Here is a 14,078-nt window from a genome sequence, read left to right as displayed (position 1 = left end):
GAACTTAGATCGCTTTAATTATAATTTTTATGTAGGAAAAAGTAAATTATTTGAAATGCCACGAGAGGTACTAGAACAAAACATTCCAAAACGGAGAGGTGCCAGATTCTGTTCCGGCAGGATCAAGCTCACATTAAGCACTGGTGTGATGTATATCTAACTGTGCATATTGTAGTTCACAGATCCCTATCAAAGCCAGCATTGTACGCAATGTATCTAGAGTGTTCTGTGGTTTGATCATAGGGAGTTTTTCCTAGCCACCGTGCTTCTACACCTGCATTGCTTGCTGTTTGGGGTTTTAGGCTGGGTTTCTGTACAACACTTTGAGATATCAGCTGATGTACGAAGGGCTATATAAATAAATTTGATTTGATTTTGATTTGATAATATCAAAGCTTTCACCACCTTTTTCTCAACTGAAATTAAGTTGAGATAATAATATATATGCCTATTACGTTGTACACATTCATCATAATATTATAGGAAGATAATAAGAGTGTTATAACCTATAATGATGTCATCACTGTGCGACAGGGGCGGGTGGGGGGGACAACATCACTCACCTGGCAGTGGAGGTCACACCTCTCACCTCTCCAGCCAGGGGCACAGGTGCACTGTCCGTTGAGGGCGTTGCAGGCGCCCCCGTTACCACACATACAGGTGAGGTTACACCCCAGCCCCCATGTGCCACTGGGGCAGTTGATGGAACAGTGCACTCCGTGCCAACCTGGAAAGGGGAGAAGACATTTTGAACATCAACATAGTTTAACAGAGGAGTAGTCAACTTCTCTCGAATGAACTAGTGTCTACAGTTATGTTCGTAAATCTTTAATTGAGAATATTATTTGGTCCCCAAAGAGTCGTACCCAAATGCCACTGCATTAGTAGAATGATCCAGCAGATCCACAAATGACAAATTAAGTTTTGCTTTCATATGTAAGTTAAGATTTCTACTGTATTTCTACTGCAGTTCTACTGTATTTTTACTATATTCTACTGTATTCTACTGCTTTTTTACTTTATTCTACTGTATTTCTACTATATTCTGCTGTATTTCTACTGTATTTCTTCTGTATTTCTACTGTATTCTATTGTATTTCTACTGTATTCTATGGTATTTCTACTGTATTCTATTGTATTTCTACTGTATTCTATTGTATTTCTACTGTATTTCTACTGTATGTGCTCCTTGAATGGGCTAGCCTTACACACACAGAATTCCCTGGTGTAAGCAGCCTACCTGCTTTACAGGAGCAGGCTCCATCCACTGAAGAACACTGTGCCCCGTTCTTACAGCCACACGTGGCAGAGCAGTTGATCCCGTGGGTCCCTGATGGGCAGGCTGTGGAACAGTCGGACCCCTGCAATGGAAATACTGTTAGCATTCCTGTACTATAGTTTAGTTGATTTTGTGTTTTTCATCATACGTGGTAAGTGGGTCGTGTTCAGGGAGGCATACCGTAGAAAACATTTCATAACATTTTCTCCTTATTGAACATGACCCAGGTAACATCACAATGGAATTACGAGTGAATACTGTCTGTTAGACAGTCTGTTAGAATGCTCAAGACTAAGTCAGTCCAATCCTTGGACCTTCTTACAATTCCAAGTATACACCACCTTAATAAAGTCAACTGTTACTTCTTCAGAACACAATGTATAATCAATAATGTTATGAATGATTTAGGCTACTGTAGCATTATTAGACTGGACATGGAGTATATTACCACTCATTCGCCTTCATAACCTTTCACAGAGCCTTCCTAGACCCCTCATAGTGGCTTTACCTTGAAGCCAGGAGCGCAGATGCACTCCCCGGTCACGCTGTGGCAGTCGGCACCATTCTGGCATTGGCACACTTGCTGGCACGACTCGCCGAAGAAGCCTGGTGTACACGTCTCATTACAGTAGGTCCCCGACCAGCCAGGCTGGCACGAGCACTCGCCAGACATCGGGTGGCAGCTGGGCACAAAACAGGGAGACAAAAGAGGACAATGGACTGTCATTGATATCATCGGATAACTCTATTGTGACATCTTGTCTGGACACCAAGTACGCCAACACTCAAATGTGAATCTAGCTAATAAACGACTAGCATATTAATAATGTATAAGACTTCTTTTTATGTTTGTTTTGCCAAATTACTTTAGTGTCTTATTTATTTGGGTTGTGTTTACGCTTGGTAAGGTAATGTATTATCTTGCCCTACAATTCTCTACTATTTCATTTCATTACTTTAATGAGGTGCTTGGCTATCTATCTATCTGACTGTTCTGCATGGTTGATCAAATCTCATGTGAAATGAATGATCTCTTGAGTCACAGCCAGGCGGCTTGCCTATAGTTTATTACATTATAAGATTATATGTGTTCCAATGTTGATCCTTGGCAAGCACTACTTTGACTGTATAGATCTAAGGAAAATAGAAGTACCCTATAGAGCATGGGAAAATGTAACAATACCGTATCATTGTAATAACAGAAAACAGTCAATGACCGTTTGACTTTTAACATGAAACCTCTGTATATCAAATCAAATATACACTGTATACTGAGTTGAAACAACTAAACAAACTAAAGAGAGAACATGAAGTGCAAAGTGCCTTAAATGTGTAATATAAGGAAACCAAGGCATAGGAATACGTTCATTACATCTATACCTCTCACTTTACCCCCATGTTCAAATAAAAAAACATATGGAAAAGCTCTGTATGTCATATATGTAAGTGTGTCAATAAAGTTCTCATGAATGAATCAGCTTTTTGGATACATATTTAAAACCATAGAGCTAGAAAGAGGGCTCTGGACGAATAAAACCCATTTTAACATGGATATTGCCAAATGGCTTCCACCATTTTAAAGTAGTCTACTGGATGGGTATTCCTATGGGTTGGGAGGGATCAGCCAATGATCAGAGCATTGTCTTCTTCTTCAAATTGGGTTACCAATGGTTTGATAATGGCTTTAAGCTTTATTGGTGCCATCAAGTGGGTGGCCACAATAAATTAATGACACACAAGACTTGGCTAATATTGGTGAAATCACCACTTTTTCAAACATAAAAGAGGAAGAAAATGTACTACTTTAATATGGAGCTAGCCCTCAATGGCACTGCCCATGCTGTCACAGAAGCCACTATAGCACAGATACAAAGTAAGTCCTCTTTGTACCTCTATGGTTCAACCCATAAAGTAATTGGTTTAAGCATTTCTACTGGTACTGAACAGTAATGACACAGTCTCTAAAACTTTCCAGCTTTGCATATACTGTAGGTAATTGTGTCAACATTTTTTTTTCTCTCCAAATGAATCAATTCTTCAGAGATCAAGTTCAAACCATACAGTCATTGGTTCAAACATTTATTTTAGTACTTAACACAACACTAATTAAACAGAACATCTCCAGAACTTTCTCCAAATGCCCTCACAGGAGGCGGGATTAAACAATGTAACAGCCGGGGCGGGTTTGCTGCATGCACATGTGGCACAATACCGTTGTTGCCGTGGTACCTGTTTGAGTAGCAGCTGCTCCTACCTGACACAGCAGCCCCATTGAGACAGAGCAGAGCAGCTGTCCCCCTCACAACACATGGAGCCTGCCAGCTGTGCCAGTTTGTCTAATACAGGCAGTGGCACAATGAAGAACTGTCTGACTCCCCTCCGACCCACCCAGCTACCCGCCGCGCACACACACACACACACACACACACACACACACACACACACACACACACACACACACACACACACACACACACACACACACACACAAACCCAGACACACTTTGAATGACTTCCAACAGTCTTGTTAAACTTTGAAACATTAATGTTACTGTAGTACAATCAATGTACTGTGAGAGATGGGCTGAGAGTAGGGCTGAATAAAACAATTCAATGATAGATTCTTAATTCGCATGGCTCAATTGGTGGAGCATGATAATGGTTGTGAGTAGTGTAATTAGTGCAAGGATAATTACATTATCCTCATAGGATGATCACCATTGTAGATTAGAGCATGATTATAGAATGTCCATTCTAGAATGATCTCAGGGATAACTACATTATCCTTATAGGATGATCTCCATTATAGATTAGAGCATGATTATAGAATGTCCATTCTAGAATGATCTCGGGGATAATTACATTATCCTTATAGGATGAGCTCCATTATAGATTAGAGCATGATTCTAGAATGTCCATTCTAGAATGATCTTGAGGATGATCTCCATTATAGATTAGAGCATGATTATAGAATGTCCATTCTAGAATGGTCTCAGGGATAATGACATTATCCTTATAGGATGATCTCCATTATAGATTAGAGCATGATTATAGAATGTCCATTCTAGAATGATCTTGGGGATAATTACATTATCCTTATAGGATGATCTCCATTATAGATTAGAGCATGATTATAGAATGTCCATTCTAGAATGGTCTCAGGGATAATGACATTATCCTTATAGGATGATCTCCATTATAGATTAGAGCATGATTATAGAATGTCCATTCTAGAATGATCTCAGGGATAACTACATTATCCTTATAGGATGATCTCCATTATAGATTAGAGCATGATTATAGAATGTCCATTCTAGAATGATCTCGGGGATAATTACATTATCCTTATAGGATGATCTCCATTATAGATTAGAGCATGATTATAGAATGTCCATTCTAGAATGGTCTCAGGGATAATTACATTATCCTTATAGGATGATCTCCATTATAGATTAGAGCATGATTATAGAATGTCCATTCTAGAATGATCTCAGGGATAATGACATTATCCTTATAGGATGATTTCCATTATAGATTAGAGCATGCTTCTAGAATTAAGCAATAAGGCCCAGGGGGGTGTGGTATATGACCAATATGGCTAAGGGCTATTATTTCGAGGGACACAACGCGGAGTGCGTGGATACATCCTTTAGCTTGCGTATATTGCCCATATACCACAAAACCCTGAGGTGCCATATTGCTATTCTAAACTGGTTACCAAGGTAATTAGAGCAGTAAAAAGAAATGTTCGAACAACCCAGTTTATAATGTTCATTCTAGAATGAGCTCCGGGATAATGTAATATACTGTATTGTGTTGTATGTACTGCAACGTATATCGTATCATATGTGCCAATGAGTGGGTATTACCTGCGTGTGTTCTCGGCGTGGCAGGGACACCTCTTGTCACACTTGAGGCCATAGTGTCCCTCGGGACAGAGGCGCACCTCGCACATCTCCCCCGTGTAGCCCGGTTCACACAGACACGCGCCACTGATGTGGTAGCACTTGGCTCCGTTCTCACAGCGACACGTCTGGCGACAGGACACGCCAAAAGTACCCACCGGACACTCTTCCTGGCACCTGGGGAGAAGGGCGATGGATCAATTCAATTCATTTCAAATAACTTTCTTTTTCCTGTGAGGGAACTTCTTGACTACTGCTCAAGGCCAGGTTTAAGGATAGTGTCTCTGTACATACTGCAACACACTGCAAGTGGGGACAAAATGTGACTAATACTGTGACACATTGCAAGTGGGGACAAAATGTGACTAATACTGTGACACATTGCAAGTGGGGACAAAATGGACTAATACTGTGACACATTGCACCGAATGTGGATCTCTCGTTCGTCTACTGATCCTTTCAGTATGACATTTTCGCGCCATTCTACATGTAAAACTGGTTTGCAACTACTCTCTGCAGGCAAACGCTAGTTTGGTGTGTTCAAGCCCATACAGATGTATGATCGTAATTTGATCACTATTTTGTTGCTGAGAATTTTCCTGCATAGCCCCGGGCTGTGCCACAACCGGCTGTAGCCGGGAGTCTCATAGGATGGAGCACAATTGTCCCAGCTTCGTCCGGGTTAGGGGAGCGCTTGGCCTGGGGAGCTTTACTTGGCTCATCGCACTCTAGCCGGGTGCCTGCAGGCTGTCGCCAGTTGAACGGTGTTTCCTCAGACACATTGGTACGGCTGGCTTCCAGGTTAAGCTCGGGGGGTGTTAAAGATCCCGGTTAGGCGGGTCATGCTTCAAGGACGCATGACTCCACCTTTGCCTCTCGCGAGCCCGTTGAGGAGTTGCAGCGATGAGACAAGATCGAAATTGGAGAGAAAAAAGGGGGAAAAAACTACAAATATAGAGAGAGAAAAAACACTACACAGTAAGACACACTGTGCACATTGTTCTCATATTTCTAAATACGCTTCAACTTTCCAGGAAGAACAGAGTCATTACAGGAGCAACAGTGTTCAGCAATTGGGCCTAATTGCTATGAAAAGCAGGCGATTTGTAAACACACTGTTTAAAATTCAATATCATAGGTATCTGGTATCTATCACTGATTATAGATATTGGTTTTTAAAAAATCAAGCTTTGTTTATGACATAGGTGGCCGGCAGGTATGCTGAAAGCATGTTGCAATGGCACAATATCAGGGAGAGGAGAATGGATAGTATCAAGGTCAGAAAGGACGCACATGGAAACCAGCTGAGAACAACTGAACGGAATTGTTTTTGACAGTTGAATTCATATGGAATGTGACACATGAATCCCACTAACAGCACTACTTCTGTCTTACTTTCCAGATTATTCTAAAGGGACCACTGCATACTATATATTTCTATACTTACTTTAATTATTTTCTCTCAGCTCTGCCCATGCCTCAGAAACAGCTCAGAACACATTCCCTCCCCCACAAATCTCTTCTCTCTCTCTCTCTCTCTCTCTCTCTAATATACTGAAAATTCCTTTTACAACACAGGACACCAGCTTGCCGAACAAAATCCCCAAATTTCCTTCCATTCCCAAGTCATATCCATAATATCATTCCCACATTCCATCACCATTGGCTAAGTGAGCAGACTGAGCACTGGTCTCCTTCATTTCCAGTTGTTGATATCCCTCTATCTCCCTAGGGGACTGGGTACTACACTATACCCTCTCAACCCTATCTATCTCACTCAGGGAAGCTAAGGGGCAATCTTAGCAAAGTTTGCATTCTCTAGTGCTAGCAGCCTTAATGGTCTTAGCAGTGTTAGCATCGCCCCGACCACTCATAATGCATGGAGCTGTCACATTAAACAGGATTCAAAGCATCCCGATAGGACACGCTCATTCATTTGCCCGACAGATGGCGTGTGTCAAAGATATGAAGTCACAAAGCAACAGCAACTACAGTACAACACTAGGGGCAGCTGAGAGGATTGTGTGGAAGACACATGGGAACTAACTTAACTTTACATGAAGTGTCCTGTTGATGGTATGCTACAGGGTAAACCCAAGAAAGCACCCTGGTATTAGTACAATATAATGTATAAGTGCATAATATCTTTAACTCTGCGTTGTTGGAAAAGGACCCATCAGTAAGCATTTCACTGTTAGTCTACACCTGTTATTGACCTGTGACCAACAACAATGTTCTAGTGAGACTTGGGAACTAAGTTAACTAACTGTTCATTTTAGATGAAGTGTCCTGTTTGTGCTATGCTACAGGATATACCAAACAATGCAATGCACCCTGTGTCGTATATACTGTAAGTTAATCAAGTGTATACTGTACTGTTGGGAATAAGGGGCTATATGGGGTCAATTAATGTGAGACGTGGTAAACGTTACCCTCCCACACCAGAGGGGGCAGGTGGGCGGAGATATAGAAGGAAACGCTCATAGTAACGGCTGGGATGGAATAGATGCTAAGGTATCAATCACGTTTCCATGGTTTCCATGGTTTCCATGGTCTATATGTTTTCCATGGTCTACATGATTCCATGGTCTACATGGTTTCCATTGTCTACACATGGTTTCCATGGATTACACATGGTTTCCATGGTCTACACATGGTTTCCATGGTCTACACATGGTTTCCATTGTCTACCCATTGTTTCCATGGTCTACATGGTTTCCATTATCTACATGGTTTCCATGGTCTACACATTGTTTCCATGGTCTACACATGGTTTCCATTATCTACACATGGTTTCCATTGTCTACACATGGTTTCCATGGATTACACATGGTTTCCATGGTCTACATGGTTTCCATGGTCTACATGGTTTCCATGGTTTCCATTATCTACATGGTTTCCATGGTCTACACATGGTTTCCATGGTCTACACATGGTTTCCATGGTTTCCATTATCTACATGTTTCCATTGTCTACACATGTTTCCATGGTCTACATGGTTTCCATGGTGGAAACATGGTTTCCATGGTCTACATGGTTTCCATGGTCTACACATGGTCTACATGGTTTCCATGGTCAATATGGTTTCCATTGTCCACACATGGTCTCCATGGTCTAAACATGGTTTCCATGGTCTACATGGTTTCCATGGTCTACACATGGTTCACATGGTCTACACAAGGCTTCCATGGTTTGCATGGTTTCCATAGTTTCCATGGTCTACACATGGTTTCCATGGTCTACATGATTTGGTCAACATGGTTTCCATGGTCTACACATGGTTCACATGGTCTACACAAGGCTTCCATGGTCTACATGGTTTCCATAGTTTCCATGGTCTACACATGGCTTCCATAGTTTCCATGGTCTACATGGTTTCCATAGTTTCCATGCTCTACACAAGGTTTCCATGGTCTGCATGGTTTCCATAGTGTCCATGGTCTACATGATTTCCATGGTTTCCATTGTCTACACATGATTTCCATGGTCTACATGATTTCCATGGTCTACATGGTTTCCATGGTCTACATGGTTTCCATGGTCTACATGGTTTCCATGGTCTACATGGTTTCCATGGTCTACATGATTTCCATGGTCTACATGGTTTCCATGGTCTACATGGTTTCCATGATCTACATGGTTTCCATGGTCTACACATGGTTTCCATGGTCTACATGGTTTTCATGGTCTACACATGGTTTCCATTCCGATGAGCATGTCCTCTGATTTCTCCGCCCAACAACCACCACTGTCCTACACAGCTGAATGGATGTAGAGCGATTGCTGTGCTGAAATCTGATAAAAGTATTGGAGCTTACAGTCATGGCCAAAGGTTTTGCGAATGACACAAATATTAATTTTCACAAAGTCTGCTGCCTCAGTGTCTTCAGATATTTTTGTCAGATGTTACTATGGAATACTGAAGTATAATTACAAGCATTTCATAAGTGTCAAAGGCTTTTATTGACAATTACATGAAGTTGATGCAAAGAGTTCATATTTGCAGTGTTGACCCTTCTTTTTCAAGACCTCTGCAATCGGCCCTGGCATGGTGTCAATTAACTTCTGGGCCACATCCTGACTGATGGCAGCCTATTCTTGCATAATCAATGTTTGGAGTTTGTCAGATTTTGTGGGTTTTTGTTTGTCCACCCACCTCTTGAGGATTGACCACAAGTTCTCAATGGGATTAAGGTCTGGGGAGTTTCCTGGCCATGGACCCAAAATTTCAACGTTTTGTTCCCCGAACCACTTAGTTATCACTTTTGCCTTATGGCAAGGTGCTCCATCATGCTGGAAAAGGCATTGTTCGTCACCAAACTGTTCCTGGATGGTTGGGAGAAGTTGCTCTCTCGGAGGATGTGTTGGTACCATTCTTTATTCATGGCTTTGTTCTTAGGCAAAATTGCGAGTGAGCCCACTCCCTTGGCTGAGAAGCAACCCCACACATGAATGGTCTCAGGATGCTTTACTGTTGGCATGACGCAGGACTGACGGTAGCGCTCACCTTGTCTTCTCCGGACAAGCTTTTTCCGGATGCCCCAAACAATCGGAAAGGGGATTCATCAGAGAAAATGACTTTACCCCAGTCCTCAGCAGTCCAATCCCTGTACCTTTTCCAGAATATCAGTCTGTCCCTGATGTTTTTCCTGGAGAAAAGTGGCTTCTTTGCTGCCCTTCTTGACACCAGGCCATACTCCAAAAGTCTTCGCCTCACTGTGCGTGCAGATGCACTCACACCTGCCTGCTGCCATTCCTGAGCAAGCTATGTACTGGCGGTGCTCCGATCCCGCAGTTGAATCAACTTTAGGAGACGGTCCTGGCGCTTGCTGGACTTTCTTGGGTGGCCTATTCACAAAAATTGAACTGCTCTCCTTGAAATTCTTGATGATCCTATTTAGCTTGATCCTATCCTATTTAGGTGCAATCTTACTGGCAGCAATATCCTTGACTGTGAAGCTCTTTTTGATGACGGCACGTGTTTCCTTCCTGGTAAATATGGTTGACAGAGGAAGAACAATGATTCCAAGCATCACCCTCCTTTTGAAGCTTCCAGTCTGTTATTCGAACTCAATCAGCATGACAGAGTGATCTCTACTATTGCAATAAATTGACAGTGGACCTGTCAAGTCACTACACCCACTCACTTAACTCCACAAAATAACACACATCGCCTCATCCCTCCCAACCTCCCTCCCCACCCAACCATTAACATTACATTGACATCTGAGTTTTTTAGCATCCAGAACGACTTACAGTTAGTTTATTGATCTTTAGCCAGATGTTTGTAGAGCCCTCCTGAGTTGACAAACACGCACGCACGCACGCACGCACGCACGCACGCACGCACGCACGCACGCACGCACGCACGCACGCACGCACGCACGCACGCACGCACGCACACACACACACACACACACACACACACACACACACACACACACACACACACACACACACAACAATACCCATCCACCCCCTTTACCCCCAAAACACTACACTACCGTCCATCAATTAACTAGCATGGCCTAGTCTGGGTTTCCATCCCTCCATCAGTGAACTAGCATGGCCTAGACTGGGTTTCCATCCCTGCATCAATTAACTAGCATGGCCTAGTCTGGGTTTCCATCCCTCCATCAATTAACTAGCATGGCCTAGACTGGGTTTCCATCCCTCCATCAGTGAACTAGCATGGCCTAGTCTGGGTTTCCATCCCTGCATCAATTAACTAGCATGGCCTAGTCTGGGTTTCCATCCCTCCATCAGTGAACTAGCATGGCCTAGACTGGGTTTCCATCCCTGCATCAATTAACTAGCATGGCCTAGTCTGGGTTTCCATCCCTCCATCAATTAACTAGCATGGCCTAGTCTGGGTTTCCATCCCTCCATCAATTAACTAGCATGGCCTAGTCTGGGTTTCCATCCCTGCATCAATTAACTAGCATGGCCTAGTCTGGGTTTCCATCCCTCCATCAATTAACTAGCATGGCCTAGTCTGGGTTTCCATCCCTCCATCAGTGAACTAGCATGGCCTAGTCTGGGTTTCCATCCCTCCATCAGTGAACTAGCATGGCCTAGACTGGGTTTCCATCCCTGCATCAATTAACTAGCATGGCCTAGTCTGGGTTTCCATCCCTCCATCAATTAACTAGCATGGCCTAGACTGGGTTTCCATCCCTCCATCAATTAACTAGCATGGCTGAGTCTGGGTGTCCATCCCTCCATCAATTAACTAGCATGGCCTAGTCTGGGTTTCCATCCCTCCATCAATTAACTAGCATGGCCTAGTCTGGGTTTCCATCCCTCCATCAGTGAACTAGCATGGCCTAGTCTGGGTTTCCATCCCTCCATCAGTGAACTAGCATGGCCTAGACTGGGTTTCCATCCCTGCATCAATTAACTAGCATGGTCTAGTCTGGGTTTCCATCCCTGCATCAATTAACTAGCATGGCCTAGACTGGGTTTCCATCCCTGCATCAATTAACTAGCATGGCCTAGTCTGGGTTTCCATCCCTCCATCAATTAACTAGCATGGCCTAGTCTGGGTTTCCATCCCTCCATCATTGAACTAGCATGGCCTAGTCTGGGTGTCCATCCCTCCATCAATTAACTAGCATGGCCTAGTCTGGGTTTCCATCCCTGCATCAATTAACTAGCATGGCCTAGTCTGGGTTTCCATCCCTCCATCAATTAACTAGCATGGCCTAGTCTGGGTTTCCATCCCTCCATCAATTAACTAGCATGGCCTAGTCTGGGTTTCCATCCCTCCATCAATTAACTAGCATGGCCTAGTCTATCCCTCCATCAATTAACTAGCATGGCCTAGTCTGGGTTTCCATCCCTCCATCAGTGAACTAGCATGGCCTCTGGGTTTCCATCCCTGCATCAATTAACTAGCATGGCCTAGTCTGGGTTTCCATCCCTCCATCAGTGAACTAGCATGGCCTAGACTGGGTTTCCATCCCTGCATCAATTAACTAGCATGGCCTAGTCTGGGTTTCCATCCCTGCATCAATTAACTAGCATGGCCTAGTCTGGGTTTCCATCCCTGCATCAATTAACTAGCATGCCCTAGTCTGAGATTCCATCCCTGCATCAATTAACTAGCATGGCCTAGACTGGGTTTCCATCCCTGCATCAATTAACTAGCATGGCCTTGACTGGGTTTCCATCCCTGCATCAATTAACTAGCATGGCCTAGTCTGGGTTTCCATCCCTCCATCAATTAACTAGCATGGCCTAGTCTGGGTTTCCATCCCTCCATCAATTAACTAGCATGGCCTAGTCTGGGTTTCCATCCCTGCATCAATTAACTAGCATGGCCTAGTCTGGGTTTCCATCCCTGCATCAATTAACTAGCATGGCCTAGTCTGGGTTTCCATCCCTCCATCAATTAACTAGCATGGCCTAGACTGGGTTTCCATCCCTCCATCAGTGAACTAGCATGGCCTAGACTGGGTTTCCATCCCTGCATCAATTAACTAGCATGGCCTAGTCTGGGTTTCCATCCCTGCATCAATTAACTAGCATGGCCTAGTCTGGGTTTCCATCCCTCCATCATTGAACTAGCATGGCCTAGTCTGGGTTTCCATCCCTCCATCATTGAACTAGCATGGCCTAGTCTGGGTTTCCATCCCTCCATCATTGAACTAGCATGGCCTAGTCTGGGTTTCCATCCCTCCATCATTGAACTAGCATGGCCTAGTCTGGGTTTCCATCCCTCCATCATTGAACTAGCATGGCCTAGACTGGGTTTCCATCCCTGCATCAATTAACTAGCATGGCCTAGTCTGGGTTTCCATCCCTCCATCATTGAACTAGCATGGCCTAGTCTGGGTTTCCATCCCTCCATCAGTGAACTAGCATGGCCTAGACTGGGTTTCCATCCCTGCATCAATTAACTAGCATGGCCTAGTCTGGGTTTCCATCCCTGCATCAATTAACTAGCATGGCCTAGTCTGGGTTTCCATCCCTCCATCATTGAACTAGCATGGCCTAGTCTGGGTTTCCATCCCTCCATCATTGAACTAGCATGGCCTAGTCTGGGTTTCCATCCCTCCATCATTGAACTAGCATGGCCTAGTCTGGGTTTCCATCCCTCCATCATTGAACTAGCATGGCCTAGTCTGGGTTTCCATCCCTCCATCATTGAACTAGCATGGCCTAGTCTGGGTTTCCATCCCTGCATCAATTAACTAGCATGGCCTAGTCTGGGTTTCCATCCCTCCATCATTGAACTAGCATGGCCTAGTCTGGGTTTCCATCCCTCCATCAGTGAACTAGCATGGCCTAGACTGGGTTTCCATCCCTGCATCAATTAACTAGCATGGCCTAGTCTGGGTTTCCATCCCTCCATCATTGAACTAGCATGGCCTAGTCTGGGTTTCCATCCCTCCATCATTGAACTAGCATGGCCTAGTCTGGGTTTCCATCCCTGCATCAATTAACTAGCATGGCCTAGTCTGGGTTTCCATCCCTCCATCATTGAACTAGCATGGCCTAGTCTGGGTTTCCATCCCTCCATCAGTGAACTAGCATGGCCTAGACTGGGTTTCCATCCCTGCATCAATTAACTAGCATGGCCTAGTCTGGGTTTCCATCCCTGCATCAATTAACTAGCATGGCCTAGTCTGGGTTTCCATCCCTCCATCATTGAACTAGCATGGCCTTGTCTGGGTTTCCATCCCTGCATCAATTAACTAGCATGGCCTAGTCTGGGTTTCCATCCCTGCATCAATTAACTAGCATGGCCTAGTCTGGGTTTTCCGTCCCTGCATCAATTAACTAGCATGGCCTAGTCTGGGTTTCCATCCCTCCATCATTGAACTAGCATGGCCTAGTCTGGGTTTCCATCCCTGCATCAATTAACTAGCATGGCCTAGTCTGGGTTTTCC

General features: G+C 43.9%; 2 protein-coding genes across 2 annotated transcripts in view; one reads left to right on the top strand and one right to left on the bottom strand.

The window, feature by feature from the left end:
* The window catches only part of LOC118387281 (E3 ubiquitin-protein ligase MARCHF3-like), a 441,656-nt gene that overhangs the window by 284,717 nt on the left and 142,861 nt on the right, over nt 1-14,078 (top strand). The gene's annotated exons all lie outside the window — the stretch shown is intronic.
* megf10 (multiple EGF-like-domains 10) overlaps nt 1-14,078 on the bottom strand; it is a 99,995-nt gene that overhangs the window by 23,606 nt on the left and 62,311 nt on the right. Inside the window, exons 9-12 of the mRNA XM_052525215.1 lie at nt 5,149-5,361; nt 1,788-1,962; nt 1,241-1,361; nt 564-727 (exon numbers count right to left, since the gene is read on the bottom strand). Coding sequence (XP_052381175.1) covers nt 564-727; nt 1,241-1,361; nt 1,788-1,962; nt 5,149-5,361 — 673 coding nt within the window. The remainder of the gene's footprint in view (nt 1-563; nt 728-1,240; nt 1,362-1,787; nt 1,963-5,148; nt 5,362-14,078) is intronic.

This window comes from Oncorhynchus keta, chromosome 9 (genome assembly GCF_023373465.1).
Source record: "Oncorhynchus keta strain PuntledgeMale-10-30-2019 chromosome 9, Oket_V2, whole genome shotgun sequence".
Taxonomy (NCBI): domain Eukaryota; kingdom Metazoa; phylum Chordata; class Actinopteri; order Salmoniformes; family Salmonidae; genus Oncorhynchus; species Oncorhynchus keta.
Note: the sequence above shows the minus strand (reverse complement) of the source record. Positions and strands in the feature narration are given on the sequence as shown.